We start from the raw sequence: 18,827 nt of genomic DNA, 5'->3' as shown, positions 1-18,827 counted from the left end.
TGATTAAACCTGCATGTGACTAATTCATTATATGGCTTCAGAAAAACATCACAAAGCAGTCAAATACAACCCACTTCATCTACCACTCACCTCAGGAAAACCATCAGACAAAGGAACATGCACATTTATTTTTGACCCCGTCAAATGTGCATGGTTTTTTTTTTTTTTTTTTTAATTATGATTGATTGTATTATGATTAAGATTGTGAGGCTGTAATGGTATGTTGTGCAGTCAATAAGAGTTCAATATGAAGTGTATTGTATGCTACTTTGTATCGGTAACATATCTTTGTATCATCTCTCTAACCTTGTGCAAACTTCAGTTACAACTGTCTTTGAGTGCAACTGAAGTGTTCCACTTGTTCAAGGGCCAGGTGGAGTGATCTTTCAACTCAGAGACTGTATGGGCGATCTGTCTAGCCCAGAACGGTTGACATTTCCAAAGGTCAAATGTCAGATCAGACTGAATGTCTGATCACTGTCGACCAGACACTGCTCACCACCCCATAGAAGTATAACAGTCAAACAAATATCTAAGCCTTAGACAGGACAGGCAATATGTCGGGTTGAGAAAGGCAATGGAAAGACAAGTAGCACAAGTTACTCGACCCGACATATTGCCTGTCCTGTTTCCCTTAGCATAGGCTCACACTTGAAGAATAGTAACCACAGTCATTAGTTTCAGGGACATCTTCAAATACTGTGACCTTTTAAAAGGGCTTATCTTGAAGTGTCTGCAGAACATTACAACTTATCTTACACCATCTCAGTTTTATCATAAAGTATCTCTGTTTTTTTTTTCAAATGAAAGTTTGACTGAAAGTTGAGAGCTCTCATGTGTAGGCAGCAGGTCTTTCACAGCTGTAATTGCATGTAACTGATCTACAGGTACAGTAGGCCTATACTGTGTTGATCATCCAATGGACAGAGAAAAGATGCAATACCGTTGGAACACAATTGTGTGCTTTGGGAAAAAAATTCTGACAGCATACGCTGAGCAAAGATTGTCGTCATGTTCTGCAGCTGTGGTTCAGGAAACCAAAGCCCTTCCCTCAGAAAAGGTGTAACATCTCTGCAAACAACACGTGCTGCAACTATGGCAACATACCAAGCAGTTTTGTTTTGTTTTGTTTTTGAGGCTAGGCCTACTGTATGCATGTGTGTTTGTTTGAGTGATTTGAATTAAATTGATACTTACTTAATTTTGAACTGAAATAACTTACAATTAGGCTACATAGACATTTGATGAATGTGAGGAAAAGGTAAAAAGGTGTGTACAATAGCTCCTCTCACACAGGCCTTTATAGCCTGTGATGCTAGGTGAGTGTCTGTAACCACTCTTGTATTAATATTTGTATCAGACAGGATGATTCATCTTGATTCTGAAGAGAAGAAATGTCTACATTAGGATGTATGTGGCCTACCAAAGTCACACAGCATGCTTGAACAAGAAACTAATGTCCATTCAGTCGAATCCTTCATAACCCTGTAAAGTAATCAATAGGCTTAATTATGAGAAGCATGAAAAATAAACCAAGCTCACCCAGTGGTTGTCAGCCGAAATAAAACAGATCACAACTTGGTCTTGTTTTGTTTCATTGCGGTGCAGTTAAAATGAATGGGGTCGCATAGGCCTAATCTGCTTATTCAAGATGATGACTGCAGGTTGATTTACGTGGCACTGAATGTGCATAGGCAATGTCTTGAAGTACGAATGGATAAGGGGCACAGTAGGCTATAGCGCATGTAGCAGCTTATGCACCCATCCACTGAGCCTCATTTTTTAGCAGCACGAATTTCCCTAACCTGACTTTCGCCAGATCCTGTAGTTCGCTGTCTGCTTCAGCGAAACGCCTCTGGTGGAGCATGGCGGAACTACAAGGGTCTGGCGAGAGTCAGGCTAGAATTTCCCACCACAAGGCTATGGACTTGACTGGAGATGATTGAAAAGTCGTAATTTTGCTCCCTCTGCTGGTCACCACTTAGAAAGACAATGCTATTCATAAACAAAGTCTAGTCTGAGTTTTTTTTATTTATTTATTTTTTAATTAAAAACCCATTTTATTATAGCCTTGCCAACTACTAACTCCTAATTACAAATTTGTCATTATTTCTCAAACTAACATAGGCTACTGTAGACTACACACTGTGGCCAACGACCTATTAATTAGGCTGATTTATTATTGGATTTTTTCAGTTGACGAAAATATGCAAATGAAAGCCTCTCTATATTGGTCTGCGTGGCATTTGTATGACTAATGATCACTGAAACATCTTTTTTTCCACTTGTAAGGGGTGGTAGCGTTCGCCCTCATAAACAAATACATTTCCCATAATCTCTTGCAACACCACGAGTGCAGGAGGGACCAGTCATGCGGATGGAGATAGAAGTCTCTGCATCCGCTTAAGATTCGCAAAAAAGTTCTGAGAAAGATGCACGAGGAGGATGGTGGTCAGGCCGATCCGAGCAGAAATTCACGGGTTTTGCCTACGAAGTCATTTGATGTGGCAGAGCTTGATGCCTCGAAAGACGAGACTCCCAAATTATGCGGCTACTTGAACAAACTTACAGGCAAGGGGCCGTTGAGAGGGTTCAAGACCCGATGGTTTGTCTACGATCCGAGGAAATGCTATCTGTATTTCTTCAAGAGTCCTCAAGACGCTCTCCCACTCGGACATATTGAAATAGCCGATGCATGCTTCAGCTATGATGTGGAAGGAGAGGAGGGACAGTTCGAGATACGTACCGCTGGAAAGGAGTTTTTACTCAAGGTAACTCATCCTTAAATCAGTCGGCAACGCATCACAGAATACGTAATCAGATTCGATGATACTTATCCTGCATAAATAATGTAGACTTTAGATCGTTGTTCAGCAAAACTGTTTGGTGCAAACATATCCTAGCTATCAAATGATAATTTCTGAGAGGGCTGTCTCGGGGCAAAGCACGTCTGGAGAGTGTCGTGATTTTGTTTTGGGGCAAAATCACGTCTGGAAAGTGTCGTGATTTTGCAACGATATGGTCTTTCCCTAAACGCTCTCGCATGTGATTAAGAAACGCCCATCTTCATAATAGCTAAGATACATTTGGGAAGCCTAACTTACTGACACTGCTGACCTTTAAACTGTGTGTCAACGTTAGCAGGTTATCATAACCTTGTCCTACTTACCATCGGGCGTTGACAACATAATATGTCGACTTGTATTTTTGTCATTGTTTACAAGTTCACATCCCCTTAAACAATGCTAACTTCCAAAGAGAAGTGTGTGTTGTCATGTAGGCTAGTTAGAGTTATCCAACTCATCGACATGTCTAGCCCACTTCATGAGTTCGTGAATGTACTGATGAAGATCTTCATAATTATCAGTACATTTGTTAGCCTAATTTCGTATAGGCCTTTTACCAGCGAAAGGCATGGGGAATATGTGTGATTATTTACAAGCAACATGGATAACGCATTTTTGCTCATGTTACCACTGATAGCCCTAAAGAGGTCATGATAACAGTGATGCCACATGCTGTCATTTTTGACAGGTTCTGAAAAAGTCCACCTGTGGCCTAAATTCTAATAGAATGCCCAGTAGGTCAACTTCATCAAATATCTCCAGTAGGCCTACTGTGGGTATAAATACACAGTCCTGAGCTGAGCTCTATCACCAACCATTTGCCAGAATCGTGTAATGCTGCTGTGCCTCTCCATGGTCAATGTGCTACACAGAATGTACCCAAGATGCGCTGGTGGAAGTGAGAGTGAAAGTGTGTGTGTGTGTGTGTGTGTGTGTGTGTGTGTGTGTGTGTGTGTGTGTGTGTGTGTGTGTGTGTGTGTGTGTGTGTGTGTGTGTGTGTGTGTGTGTGTGTGTGTGTGTGTGTGTGTGTGTGTGTGTGTGTGTGTGTGTGTTGGTCATACACCTGACTGTGTTCTGAAAGGGGAATGGACGATTCGGGTTTAGAATAGTGAACTCGGGAACCCAGAGAAGTGGCATATGTGAAGTTTTAGCAGAAGTGATCAAGTGTAACCTCAACCAGGTGCCTGAGAAGTTCTTAGATGTTTTGTCTGTTTCCCCCCCCCATCTTCTTTTATGATTAAAATGTGTCCTCGTGTGTGTGTGTGTGTGTGTGTGTGTGTGTGTGTGTGTGTGTGTGTGTGTGTGTGTGTGTGTGTGTGTGTGATGGCCTTCACATCTTCACAGTGTTTCTTGCATAAGTCCTTAACATTCCCTTTGAAAAACTGGGACATTTTATTTGAAATGGTTATTTCCAGTGACTAAGCGTTGCATATCAAAATAGTCTTGTCTAATCTGGGTATGAGAAGTTAATGGACTGTCACAGTGTCGCTGTATCTGTGTCATACACTAGGATTTGTATGTAGCATACTGACATGTCTTATTGTTATTTATACTCATCTGGGAGTGAATGTCCAGAAAAGCAGGGGGAGGGGGGTGTAAACCTAGTAGCACATTTGAGAATTGGGCTAATGAACATTCATTAGAATTGGGCAATTCCCGAATCAAATCAGTTAGGGTTAGTACTGCATTGTATTATCCATAGGTAGCCGGCTCAAACTTTGTAGGATGGAAGACAAACATGTTCTCAGTATGAGTGAATCAATAAAAGTTCATACCGCATGCTCATTGATTTTCTGCAAGGCCCTAGATAAGTCGAGGAAAAGTATAAAAAGAGTGACATCAGAAACTTGATTTTTTGCACCCATTTGGTATCGATTAGTATTGTTTCTGATACCATATTTTGTTAATGCCAAATGGTCCGATATATGAGGTCTCCACAAATAATGGGCATGCATAATATATATATTCAGGATAAAATAAGGGAGGTGTTTTTTATTTTCAAAGTGGCATTGAGTACAATATACATATATATATATATATATATATAGATAAAACCCTGTAATTAAGTAGGTAATGTGTGTTTATGTGTTTGCGTGTGTGTAATGGCTGTCTAGTGCTCTCACAGTCTTCCCATGAAGTTGAATATCTATGTGACTCCAGTGAGAGAGTGGGTAGATGCACATGAGCGTCTTTAAGAGGTATTGATAGTGACATCACCAAGTGCTTGGTGATGGAGCTACTTTGAGAATCAGGTGCTATAACCAATATGTTCCTGGTTAAGTATGTGTGACTTATGACTGGTTCCAGCGCTGTCCCATTGGGTTGAATGTATGTTGCCTATGACTGGTTCCAGTGCTGTCCCATTGGGTTGAATGTATGTGGCCTATGACTGGTTCCAGCGCTGTCCCATTGGGTTGAATGTATGTGACCTATGACTGTTTCCAGCGCTGTCCCATTGGGTTGAATGTATATGGCCTTTGACTGGTTTCAGCGCCGTCCCATTGGGTTGAATGTACAGTATGTGGCCCATGATGACAAGTGGCAACTCTGTGTCCCCTGTCCCTCACAGGCTCCCAATAAGCAGGTGATGCAGTACTGGCTCCAGCAGCTGCAGCAGAAACGCTGGGACTTCTGCAACACTCGCGGAGCCGGCATCTCCAGGGACAACTGGAGTTCCCCCACCTCCCTCTACCCCCTCACCGGCCTGGTGGCCAAAGACGCAGGTACTGTATGCTCTCCTCCTCCTCCTCCTATACTGTATGGCGTAATAACACTTGGGAGCACTTCGACTCGGTGCAGTAAGTAATATCAAGTGAGTAATATCATCACTCTTGGATTTTCAGTTTCACTATGGAGTGAGGATACTACTGCGCCGAGTCAAAGTGCTCCCAAGTGCTATTCCATTCTATGAAAAAACGGTGGAGTGTTCCTTCAAACATGGAGATGGATTTCCCGACAGAGTTCAGTTGTCTCTCAAGGCCTTGCTTTATATGCCAATAGAGATGGTTTGTCAACCAATTGTCTGGAAACTTCCCATATGTGTGATACTCCTTGCCAGCTTCACTGCCTGGTCAAATCAAATATCCCTGTCTCGGTGCGCTCCTCCTGGCTAGTAGACATTTGTCAACTACACATTTTGTGTCTTGCAAACCCTCAATATACACTGTATAAGCAACTGTACCGGTTCTGTCCACAGTAAAGCTTAGCTCAACACTGGCTTCATTTGATCTGGGAGTTCACCCACTGTCTTGTCAGATTGTTTTGTAAACTAGTTGATGGAAATGGAAATGATTGTAAGCCCAGATGTGGAGTGTTTAGATCCGCTGTATGTGATCAGAATGGAGGTACTAGCACTGTCAGAATTCAGCTTATGTCTTGCAGTATTTATTGCCTCAGGAAATGTTGGTCGAAGATCAAGTATGTTGTGCACTATTGCAACATAAGAGGTCATTAAAGGTTCATAGGTGAATGAAAGTAGATGAGAAGTCTGCGGAAAGCAGTTCTCACATGCGTTCAAATCAGTTTTCTTTGAACTTGGAACTAATTTCAGTGTTTCTGTGTAAGCATCCCAAATGGTTCCAGTTAGATAGATTTGATTTGCACAGAGAACAGACTAACACAAAGAACGGTCTTTGGCGAACAAAGACGATCGTTCGATTTGAATGTGTTTTCTTGGAACTTTTTAAATTGGACCATACTGTGTAAACATTCCAAATTGTTCAGTTTTAGGGACGCCCTTGGTACATCACCCATGTACTGTATGTTCACCAAGAACTACCTTCTCAGTTTGTTTGTGCTTGCCCGCATCGAACTCAAAGCAAACAAAAACACTTTGACAACATTGACAATGTTTGCCTTGGCAAAAAAACAATATAGCAGGAGACCATTCTCTTACAACTGCTTGCACAGTTTTAATGATATGCAGTGCTAGTTAACACCCTTATCAAACACCTGTGGTCTTGCATAAGCACTTTACAGAGAAGCTGACCAGTGTCCCACACCTTTCAATGTTACATAATCCTGCATGGATGGGCGTTATCAGCAGAACCGTTCCTCTGGCCGCCCTGAAAGTGTGATATGTCAGCACAGTGCGAGGCTATTTATGTGTGCACTGAACACTTCCTCATTGGCTCTTCTACCTGAGAAGCAGTGATCCATGAGGTTCTTTCGGTTCCCTTTAGGCCAACCAGGGGATCTCTATCACAAGCCACATGAGTTATCGCAGGTGCAAAAGCCCCCCCGTGACCGAGAGTCTTTCCCAGGGGGGGAACTGGTGGCGCTCTTACACTCTTGGGAAGATGTCATGTGCTGTCTTCTTGGTTGTTTGTGTGTCTTAGCAAGCTAAGATTGATATTTTATGTTGCTCCATCCAGATCGTTTAAATCCTTGAACACAAATATCCACAGCACTGCAGAGGTGCACCTGGCCTAGAATGTGTGTACATTCGTTTCCATTCATTGATTTCCATTTAATCATGTGTGTCAGTGAGTGATGGCTTCATTATGAATACTGCCACTTAGCAGCTCTGTTTGCACATTCCTGCCCAAGGCCAGGCGAGTGATATTTACACAATCAGAATGGATCTTACTAGAAGCCAGCATCACATTCTGAGCAGGCTGCTGCTTTACCCATGACTACTGTACTGGTGTAGTGCGTTCGTCAACTGGAAGGAACTCTGGCTACATTGCTGACTGTGGGAAAAGACACAGATGTTTGCACTCGATGGCTGTAGGTGCTCTCGCGTCAAGCCAGGACATGAGGTAGGCATTTTGAACAGTCCAGTTAATTAGACTGGATGTTAGCAGTCTGGAGCGCTGGAGAGACTCATGTTTTTACCATCTGGTCGAACATCTGAGTCATTTTGGCCTGTGCTCTTGCTGATGTGGTACGTGTTTAGCTCAAGGTTGGGATTTTGAGTGTCTTTGAAGTACATGTTAGTGTCATGTTTTACATTAGACAAGCAGTGTCTTCTATTAAAAATGTTTTGATAAATATGCCATCCTGAATTCTCGCGGCATGTTTTTTGCTGTGTTCATTTCACAAGATTTTTTTTTTTGGTGTGGTTTTCGCTGAGTGGGTATTTCATTGGAACTCTTTGTCAATGTCACTCTTTTTGAGTGTGACTGACTGTGTCAGTGTAGACCCAGACACCACCCTCTCCCCAGGTCACATTTGTTTCTCATTTAAATTGTGGCTGACTGGAGCATTAAAACCAACACGGACCCAGCTTAGACACTTCACCTTCGCTCTTGGTTTTGCCCCCCCCCCCGTAATTTTTGGCCCTGCAGGAATGTCGGGGGAAAGGCTGCAGCGCTCTGAGGTCATGGTCTGAATGTGGACACACCAGTACGGGCTACTCCGTGTCAGTTCACAGTCCAGTGTCAGTGCCCTGAACATGGAGCAATATTGAGCTCGGTTGTATTATGTCGGGCAAAGACTTTTATATTTGTTATATTTGTGTAGAAGTCTGTGTGATATCACAGCACTTTGCCTGTGAAAGAACAGTAAGAAAACCAATCAAAAAAGTGTGAATTTATGTTATGTTCTATAAGTTTGTGCTTGTATGTGTTTCGGTATTGTTAGTACTGTATGAGAGTGTGTGAGTATGTGTGAGTGTGAGTTAGGCCTAGGTTTTTGGTTTTTGGTTTTTGAAGCCCAACAGGGCCTCCATTATGCTGCTGCTGACTTCAGCTTACCGAATACGGCTGTGGTTTCAGTGGTCAGACCAGGGGCCATTCCTAAAGTGCCCTAGTTCACAGGGATGATCATCAACACATGGTTATTTCTAGAGAGGACCCACCTAGTTTCAACCCACAGCTTATCAACCTACGGCACAACACACCACCCGGCTCTGTCTGTCCAGGGCCCACCACCCAGGTGGTGACCCAGGTCATATCCCAGCATGCTCTGCGTTCCAGTGCTTGTAAAGCTGGCTGTTGGTTCTCATGTTCTGGTAGTGGTGCTTTGGCCTGCTCAGTCGAAACACTGTGAGTGTGTCGAGGACGTAAACATCTGCAAAGAAAAGAAATGTGTGTGTTTCAGTGTGTGCTCCTGTGTGTGACTTTAATGTGTGTTCATGTTCAGTGCTAAGAAGAAAATTTGATTTTGGGTCTGATACCGTGTGTGTGTGTGTGTGTTGTGTAATATGTGTGTGTGTGTGTGCCCCACAGGCGCCACGGCTGCTGTGCTGGGTGAGAAGCCCACGGAGAGCATGGAGAGCGTGCGGAACGACTTCGCCGTGGAGACGGACACCAACGGCCTGGTGGGCGTCCAGTCGGCACGGCAACCCACGGCGCCCCTCACCCCAGCACTCAACTCTCTGAAGAACTGGGGCGATGGGATCAGGTGAGAAGGGCAGGAAGTGGACTGGGCGGGGCCAGACAGGTGTAGGATAGTATAGTCCAGTCTAGTGGTCAGAAATAACGGGCTCGGCAGGTTTACCTTTCATGGATGGGCCTACACAGGAACCGAGTTGATCCTTCACTTTCACAAGGTGAATGATGTTGCCTAAATGGCGTGTAATTGGAGATCCCTGTTTGGCAACAGAAGAGTTCTTACATTTCTGGTACAGCAAAGTTTCTATTTGTGGATCCTTTTAGCTTTGCGGGAGGAACCACAGCGAAGCACAGAACTGAGCATGAACGTACAGGTCTCGAGGTCGTATCTCTTCCCAACCATCCAGATCTGTGGAATTCCGCTGGATCAGTGCAGGCTTTAGTAACCACAGCTGGTGAAATCAGCTGCTCTTGGACAGTTGTGGAAAAAAAGAAAGCGGCAGCGATTTCTGTCATGGTTAGTAAGTGTGACTGTAGGAGGCGGAGGCGGAGGAGGAGGACAGTTGCAGTCTCATCAGGGTGGAGAGGGAGGAAGTGTGGCCACAGGCTAGAGGAGGAAGTGTTGACTGTGGAGCTCACAGGCCCGTACGGAGGCCCAGCCTGTGCAACTGGCTGGATGGGCCTCTTCTCTTCCCTATGGCCTGTAGTGCTTCCGCATGTTGTTGTTGTTGTTGTTGTTGTTGTTGTTGTTGTTATTGTTTGTGTGTGTGTGTGTGTGTGTGTGTGTGTGTGTGTGTGTGTGTGTGTGTGTGTTAGTGTTGTCACGATACCAAAATTATGACTTCGATATGATACCTGCCATAAATACCTCGATAGTCGATACTGAACCGATACCACGGTGAAATTCTAAAATATCTGGGAAAAAAGATCAATAGGCCTATTGCTCTGGTTCGGTTTGACTTTAATCAGCTTGTTCCTGTCCGGGGTTTTTTTTTGAGCAAATTACACTAATAATAATAATTATTATTATACCCCAGAGTTAGTATGAGCATAATATCTTGTTTGTTAACATATTTGTTATAATATTTCATGAGTTTGATTGTCTGACTTTCAGAGACCATTCTTTATAATTGTTATATCCAGACAATGCTCAGTAGGACGCAAACCTCCACCAGGTGTAGAGAAATGTGAGTTTAATTTAATAGTGTGCAGGTCAATTCTGGGCTCATCATAAAGTCACCGCACGTTCATTATCTTTTAGTTTTAGTCAACAGTTTTTTATTGTTTGTTACAAATTACACGTGTTGTGTTGTTACAAATTACACATGTTAAAATTATAAGCTAGCCTACTACTATGCTATTCAGTGGGCCATCTGATGACGCCTGCAAGAGGTCTAGGGTGCTGATGTCGTTCATGGCTAATAAATTAACATTTGGATTCAATACATGCTGGCTATGGGCTCTACTAAGAGAATTTCAGGTAGGCTAGCTTATATTTAAGAAATAATAAAAAAGGCAGACTACATGCCATGATAAATATTACCAGAACTGATTGAATGTTAAATAGATCGTTTGCAAGTTATGCTAAAGTTACAATGATCAGCGTGAACATTGAGTCATCTTGCAAACAGACAGACAAACAAGCAAACCCCGATGAAAACATTACCTCCGTCAAGGAGGTTTCTATGCTTACTGTCGCTTTGCCTCGTCAAAATTCAGTGTTGAAAAAATTGTTTTCCAATTAGCCTACAGGATACACCACACTCGTTTCACTTCGGTTTGTGGATACGATTGGTGCTGATCATGGTGTTTTCAATCACATTCGCTGACCTCTCGGTCTTTGAATTCTTTGTAAAGGTCGGGATGTCTGTCCGCAAGGTGCTGAGCGAAGTTGGACGTTGCCTGCATGCTTTTGTTTACATCTCTTGTGTCTGTGGGCTTGCCTTCACTGTCGACACATGCGAAATAGCTCCAGACTTCAGTTCGCCCGTCTATTTGATCAGCAAGCCGTGTGTGTGTGTGTGTGTGTGTGTGTGTGTGTGTGTGTGTGTGTGTGTGTGTGTGTGTGTGTGTGTGTGTGTGTGTGTGTGTGTGTGTGTGTGTGTGTGTGTGTGTGTGTGTGTGTGTGTGTGTGTGTGTGTGTGTGTGTGTGTGTGCACAGTCAGTATACCCCTGTGAGGAGATGAGAGAGACAGGACTGTGTGCGTTACTATTCAGTGTTTCTATGGTTCAGTGTGCGTGTATGTGTGTTGCCCACTGGGAGAAGAGGACAGAGAGTGCATGTGTGGAGTGTTATTGTTTCTTGTGTGTGTCGCTTGTGTTGCTGTTCAGTGCGATTGTGTGTCAGTGTGCATGCTTGTGAGTGCACATGTGAAAAGTAGCCTGTGGAGGAGACCAGACAGGGAGAGAGATAGAGAGGGGAGTTTGTGTGTGGAGGGTTACTGTGCGCTGTTTGTGTGGTTCAGTGTGTTCAGGAATAAGAGACGAGTGTACCCCTGTTAGGAGAGCGAGAGAGAGAGGATGTATGTGTGAATTGTTCCTGTTCACTTCGTGTGTGTGTGTGTGTGTTAGGAGAGAGAATAGTCTGTGTGGAATGTTCCTGTTCACGTCTTGTGAGCCAGTGTGTGTACGGAAAGGAAGAGGAGTGTGTGGTGTGTATGGAAAGGAAGAGGAGTGTGTGGTGTGTATGTTAGGAGCCTCACAGGCTGTCGCTGACAAGAATTAGACACGTTGTCCAGAAACAATGATGTAACCCTTCAGCATGCCAAGGGCTGAAGCCTGGACTTGAGCTCAGCACAGCACGCGTAGTGTTGAAAGGGAGAGAGAAAGAGACAAAAAATTCCATCATATATCAAATGGATATATGATCAATAAAGTATCTATCTATCTATAGATATACAATATACAGATATTGTAAATCTGAAATGAAAGACATGTTATATAAACAAAAATATTTCACAGGCCTTGGTTTTGAGACCCACTCATGATATACTGTAGACAAGGTTTGAACAAAATCTGAGACAGTGCTACAACAACTTTATCTGATATGATTCAGAAGCATTCTGTCTGTTCTGAAATGTCTTTACATTTCTTTAGCCCTTGAATAGTACCAGAACATTTTGTCTGGGAAGCAATATGTAGCATTTTGGAAAGTGTTCTTCATAGTCAGCCCACACTTTGCTGGATGGCGGATCTTAGGTTTGAGACCGCATTTGCATTGCATTATGTAGACAAACAGTGAGAAAAAATGTAGGCGGTATGGCAGCCATTTCCTACTCTCCGATTTAGCACGGAATGACCCACATATGCTGTTACATGGACACCACTGTCATTCTAATTAGGCGTGGGAAATGGGTGATGAATGAGCTGCAGATATGGCTGCCTGTGCATCTTTGTAAGATCCGCCAGAACGAGCTAAATGTAAACCAGATGTGAGATGAGGTATGAAGGGCTTGCCATAATGCAGCACAGTGTCTTCTTGACTTCTCAGTCTTAAGAATATCGATGGCCTTCTTCCTGTTTTGGTATGTTTGCTTCCAGGTGTCTCACTGCTATTTATCTTGTATTTATTTTTTTAAGACGGTATATCCTCTCCTCTGTTTCTCTCAGTGTGAGGTTTCCAAGCACACAGTGCCAGTATATACAATGTGTCCAGTGCTGCCGAGGTCACCGTAGCACGGTGGTGAGGAAACAATAGCCTGCTCTTTCTCCGCTCTTCACGTCTTCACTTCAGGTCACCGCAGACCTCACAGACTCAGAGCAGTGTCTGGAGAACGGCCTTGTCTGAGAACCACGGGGGGGTTGTCAGGAACGAGAATTATAATCCTGACGTTTCCTGTCAAACCTGCCGGGAAGCCACAGACCAGACGGGGTGAGACTGGCGGTTGGTCTGTTGAACTGTAGTGTTGTGCAGTTATAAAGGAGTCTTTATCAGAGAAGATGAAGCTAAGTCTGTATGTGCACACCCGCAGACCATCAGTTTATGCATGAAGCACAAAACCTTATTGTGCTTGAGACAAGATCTAAACCGGAAACCTCACCTGTCTAGGCGCTGTTCTCTATGTGGTTTAGTGGGTGAAGATGGTGAATGCAGAAGTGAAGTGGCTCTTGTCGGTGTGAGATGTTTGCTGATGAGAGTTGTTCAACTGAAGCAGTCTAACAATCATAGGACAGGTGCAGAAATATCCCACCCTTGCACTGAACCCAAAAGGGGGGTCGGTAGGGAAGGCTTACTTTGGGGTAAAACTAAAGCATGTAACCTTTTGATGCTTTTTGTTCTTTTAGGCATTCATCCCCCATCAAACCTCCACATACACCTGGGGGTGCCTCTCATTCGTCTTTTATACATCCTTCCTTTCTCAGTCCCCGTCCTCACTGATCTACATAAAGAATAATTGCCCGGCAACAATGGGATAGTCTATCCAGTGTTAGTTATAGATCAGTGGGAACGAGCCTGGAGGACCGAGCATCGAGGATCAAGGACAGAAGTTGAGAGGCACCCCTGGCCTCCTGTCCCTCCTAGAGCCCTAACCTCATCTCCTCCTCTCTCAGGAACTCCATGTCCCACCTGCGTGCTGGCCGTGGCAGTGAGAACAGGCGGAGCGTCTTCTACACGCCCTCCAACGAGGACTGGGAAATGCTGGAGCATCCAGGACCAGCCAAGGACCTCTCCGAGCCACACAAGCCCCAGACGGAGCACCCCCGGCGGGAGAGCCCTTCACACCTCCACAGACGTGAGGGCTTCTCTCCCACTCACCACAGATGGGCACAGATGGCTAATCATAGTCAGTGTGTTAGCACACAGCTAGCTGTCCTTGTAGTTGGCCTCCAGTTCAGTACCACCCACTCACGATCATTGATGCCGTCACGGATAGTTTATTTTCAGGCAACTAGTTTAAATTCCTACCTTTTGAAAATGCTAATGCGTTTACACTATTAGTTTAACAGTGCCTTGGTAATATTGTCTCACAACTGACTTTAAGCTTGTATTGTACATCTGGTTAGCTCAATACTGTACTGATGCTCATTCATTGAAAGTTTGGGTTGAAAGTAGATGTGTTTTGCTTTTAGAAAAGCAGTGCACAGATGGCATACATCCTCTCTCCCTTGTGTCCATAAGCATGATCGTTTTCCGTATCCTCCCTAGATTCCATTGGCTCGGCGTTCACGTTCGACTTCGGGCGGAGCACGGGGCGTCCGAAGCGTCCCTTCCTGCGGGACGGGATCCTGGGAGTGGCGCGGTCCACCCGCAGCGGCGAGTCGTCTCCGGTGGAGTGCAACGGCAGCAAGAGCTCCGAGCTGCAGCTGCGCCTCCACAACCAGCAGGAGGAGCTCTCGCGCATGCAGGAGGAGCAAACGCGGCTCAGGGAGGAGCTCGCCGGTCAGAAGGTGAGCAAGCATGCTCCCGGGGGCCTTTAACCGGAGCGGAAAATAAACTTGCTCTCCTGGTGTTTGAACTGAGACATGCCTCCCATGCCATACCAGTTAGACCATCATGGGCAAACGTCCAAGAATCAGACATAACATGATGGTGGAAAGGCAAACAGAATTAGGCTGTACTAGCTTTAAAACCGGTATTGTGTATTTTAGTGACTCATCAGTGACCTGTCCCCAGAGGGCAGATTAACTGAGCCCGGAAAGAGCTCTGTCTCCTCAAGGCTGTTAAGCTGTCTCTTCCGAGAGCCTTACTGACAACTTCACATCACTTCTCTACAATTTTTAAGGGGGTGGGTGGTTCTGTGTGTGTGTGTGTGTGTGTGTGTGTGTGTGTGTGTGTGTGTGTGTGTGTGTGTGTGTGTGTGTGTTTGTGTGTGTGTGTGTTTGTGCGTGCGAACACACACACAGAGTGTGAATTCCTGTAGATATGTTTGATATCTGTCTGTGTGAGTGGGTTGTGAGAGGGGACTATATATATACATATATGTGTGTGTGCACAGTTTGTATGTGTGCATATCTGATGCATGTGACTGTTAACCCTTTCTTCCCTCCGTATGTGCATCAGAGGAAGAGAGAAAGCATACATACGTCACCATAAGCACTTAGCTTATCTTGTGGTGAAGTTTCATGACCTAATGGTTTAGCTTACATTGTTGTCTTTTCTCTCTGCTTTCAGCATAGTGGTTAGCCTTCACAGGTACTGTTGACTATTTTCACACCTAACTGACATGTTATTTTATGTTTCCTTCCCCTTGAAGGCAAATAATCAGTAGTAACTCCTCTGTAACTTGGTAGGATTTTTAATGAGTCATGTTTACTGAATGCTTTGAAGGGTCTCCTTAACAAATTGACCTCATTAGATGGATGAATATCTGTCTGTCTCTTACCTGACCCTTGGTGTTTGGAGAATTGTTGTTGTTGTTGTTGTTGTTGTGGTGCTGGTGTATAACAAGTTTAAAGCTTCTTATTACTCCCAGTGTGTATCACTAACATTCTACCAAACTACCAACAGTGTTTCAAACAGAGAAAGTGGCATGGCCTTCCTGACGGAGTATGTCATGTTAGCATGCCATTACGTTAACTCTGCATATCCTATTGTTTTTAGAAATATATTGGGTTGGCAGTAGATTTAGAACACACACTCAACCAGAATGCACGCAATGCAGCCGCAACATAACGCAGAGGCTGTCAAAGTGAAACAGGCCCAAGATTCATTATGAAACTGCAAACCTTTTCAGTTCTGACTGATTTTAAGAATCTTTTGTGGAATTCCACAACAAAATAATGAACAAAATAAAGACGAATAGGAGAACTATGTATGTTTACATGTAGACTAAACAGGTCCTAAAAGCAGCTGCCATAGGGAGAATTAGAAAAAACATAAAAGTGTAAATATGTAAGGATTTGAATTGCTTTGGAGGTTTCCCAATGAAGACAAAACGTTTTTATTGAGAGAGAGAGAGAGAGAGAGAGAGAGATGCATGTGCTGCCCCTCAGGGAGTGTGTCGTCTTCTCCCAGATTACTGCAGATCCTGTGAATATTTGTTGGACCTGCTGCCGGCGATGACTGGATTTCTTGGCATTGTTTGAAGTTGTTTAATGGAATTAGGTTTGGTTTGTCTGAAATTAGATTTGTTTTTATGAGCAATGCTGGGATGAATTCAGTTCTTGTTCCATAATTGGCCTGGAAATGCTTGATCTCTGAGTTTATACTGGAAAAGGTCCAGGCCATGTCTCTCTGATCATTGGAAGGGTATTCAGACAGATTTTTGGAAAGAAAAGAAAACAGAAATGGGCATCTCCTAGATTGCGTTATTGGGAACTGCCACTGAGAAACTACCATCAACGAAACATTGTCTGTATGGTATCTGGGTTGTCTTGGCAGTGTAAATTCATCAAAGATCAAGTGAATTTTCTGATGGTTTATTTGGTAAAGTTTGCCCCCATGACATTGGATTTGTGGTGAGCAAAGACAAAACTCCACATTGCTTTCTACAAATGCATACCAGAAGGTCCTAAATGGGAAAAGATAAACTTATAAACTGTGATGCCGTATAGCATTTTTGACAAGATTTCCCTCTTCCCTCTTCCTCTTTTTGCGGTTGCTTTCTCATAAACCTCTACCAGCTCTGTCCAGGGTTGATTACATCACTCAGACCACTTCCAGTGTAGACTTGCGTCCAACGTCCAACCCTGTTGCCACTCATCATCACTGAGTGCTCACTGCCTGGGTCACACCCTCTGTGCTGTCCCCCCCCACACTATAGCCAATCTTTGATCCTCACACTCAATCTTTGGTCCTCACAAACACACACAAACACAAACATCTATCCACATCCACATCCACAAGCCAAAGTGATTTGATTAATCAGCTCAACTCAATGGAGGGTGGACAGCAACGTAAGGGTCAGCCTTGGGTCCAGATTTCAATCAGTATAGTATGACCACTGGGGTCACACTCCACCTCATCATCAGTCATTATCAGCCCCAGCTCATGTTAGGCTCTGGCCCTGAGCTCCAGGCTCTGTGATCCGGCAGATTCAGTGCTGACTCCCGAGCTGGCAGTGTTGGAGCCCCAGGCTCCCCTAGTTGGGCTTGAGAGATGGCCAAGTTTGCGCCGCTCTTCCCGTGGCCTCTGCAAGGCTGCTGTCTGATCCTGGGCTTCTACCTTCTCTGCCAGGAGCTGGTGCGACTCCTCCAGCAGACGCTGCGCAGCACCCAGTGCGAGCGCCGCCCGGCCTCCGCCGCCGCACTGCCACCACCGGTGGCACCGGGGGACCCCGCGCACGCCCAGGCCCAGGCGGACGCCTACCTCCTGGAGCGCGAGGAGCAGATCCAGAGCCTGTGCGGGCACATGGAGAGGCTGGCGCTGGAGAAGGAGAGCCTGCAGCAGGAGCTGAAGACGCTCAAGATCAAGGTGGGCGAGATCAACGAGCAGCTGGGCATGCTCATGGAGACCATCCAGGCCAAGGACGAGGTCATCATCAAGCTGTCCCGGGAGTCCGGCGAGGAGGCCGGGCAGGCGGGGGAAGCAAGCTCCCCGACCGGCATCAAGGACCAGCACGAGCTCGACAACCTCAAGGTAGGGGAGCGCTAGGCTAGCTCTCTGCTGTAGCTTACTGTTTAACCAGTTCTAAGGTGGTTGAGCTCACACATCTTACATAGCATAACAAATCTAAACAAATTGAGCACAGAGTACACTAATGTACATAAGATTTCATGGAATATGATGCATGGTATGATTAATTGTGATGTGTTATAGATGTGTAATTGAAAGTTAAGGGTGCTTTGGCTCTGCATAAGCCCAAAGGCTTGGTGTAAATGTTAAGGAATTGACATCCATCAGAAGGTTCATTAAGATGCTAAATCAAGTAGGGACAGGGACAAGTTAATGTCTGCAAATGTGTTCTTTGAGGACATGACAAGTATGAGTTACTTTGAAGTTTTTAAAGAAATGCCTCAGAAGGCATGTTCCAGTTGATGTTTGTACAGTCATAGTTTTTAGGAAGGGGAAGGAAGTTATTGAGCAATCAGTGCGTAAGACCAGGGTCACCTTCATGGTAATTATACAGCATTTTAGCACTAATGCTAACTTTGTAAGCAGCAATTTACTGTTGCAGAAGGCCACAAAATCATGTAATAGTTTTTAATAGTGGGTGAACATTCCTTCCTGTGACATAGTGGTGTTTTCTTGGATGTGTTTGGTCCTGTGTGGGGTTGGGAGTCTGTGGTCGTGACACATTGTGTTTGTTCACCCCCAGGACAGTCTAGAGGGCTACAAATCCCAGAACAAATTCCTGAATAAGGAGATTATGGAGCTGACTGTCCTACGCAGGAACGCAGAGAGCCGTGAGAAGGTTCTGGAGGCAAAGGTAACACTGTCTCTCAGCTGCCTGTCACTGTGTGTGTCTCTGTGTGTCTTTATATTTCTGGGTCAAAGGTGAATAAGGTGTTTCAACCAGCCAAAACAAAATAATACCAATAGAAAATTGGAAATGTCATTGATTTGATAAAGTCCAAGATGTTACCTCCCCTGGAAATCCAGAGTTCTCGCGAGAGCACAATTTGAATTTGCTCAGCGAGTCCCTCTGGCAGTCAGTAATGATGCTCATTACCCATGCTCTTGGAACCGACCTGCACCAATCACATCGGTGTATCTGATATAGGCGGGCCAGAGTCGAGCTAAACAGATGACGAAAGCGCTGCAATGTCAAAGTCCAGCATCAGTCCGTAAACATTGGTTGTAGTTAGGGATGGGTATTGATAAGTT

The 18,827-nt window shown here is 44.6% G+C and overlaps 1 protein-coding gene across 1 annotated transcript in view; it reads left to right on the top strand.

Moving 5' to 3' along the window:
- The first annotated feature begins 2,384 nt into the window (after window positions 1–2,384).
- Window positions 2,385–18,827, top strand: part of tbc1d2b (TBC1 domain family, member 2B) — a 31,248-nt gene continuing 14,805 nt past the window's right edge. The window contains exons 1-7 of the mRNA XM_062546562.1: window positions 2,385–2,771; window positions 5,416–5,569; window positions 9,017–9,191; window positions 13,673–13,854; window positions 14,268–14,509; window positions 17,238–17,639; window positions 18,319–18,429. Coding sequence (XP_062402546.1) covers window positions 2,433–2,771; window positions 5,416–5,569; window positions 9,017–9,191; window positions 13,673–13,854; window positions 14,268–14,509; window positions 17,238–17,639; window positions 18,319–18,429 — 1,605 coding nt within the window. The 5' untranslated portion in view covers window positions 2,385–2,432. The remainder of the gene's footprint in view (window positions 2,772–5,415; window positions 5,570–9,016; window positions 9,192–13,672; window positions 13,855–14,267; window positions 14,510–17,237; window positions 17,640–18,318; window positions 18,430–18,827) is intronic.

This window comes from Sardina pilchardus, chromosome 10 (assembly GCF_963854185.1).
Source record: "Sardina pilchardus chromosome 10, fSarPil1.1, whole genome shotgun sequence".
Lineage (NCBI taxonomy): Eukaryota > Metazoa > Chordata > Actinopteri > Clupeiformes > Clupeidae > Sardina > Sardina pilchardus.
Note: the sequence above shows the minus strand (reverse complement) of the source record. Positions and strands in the feature narration are given on the sequence as shown.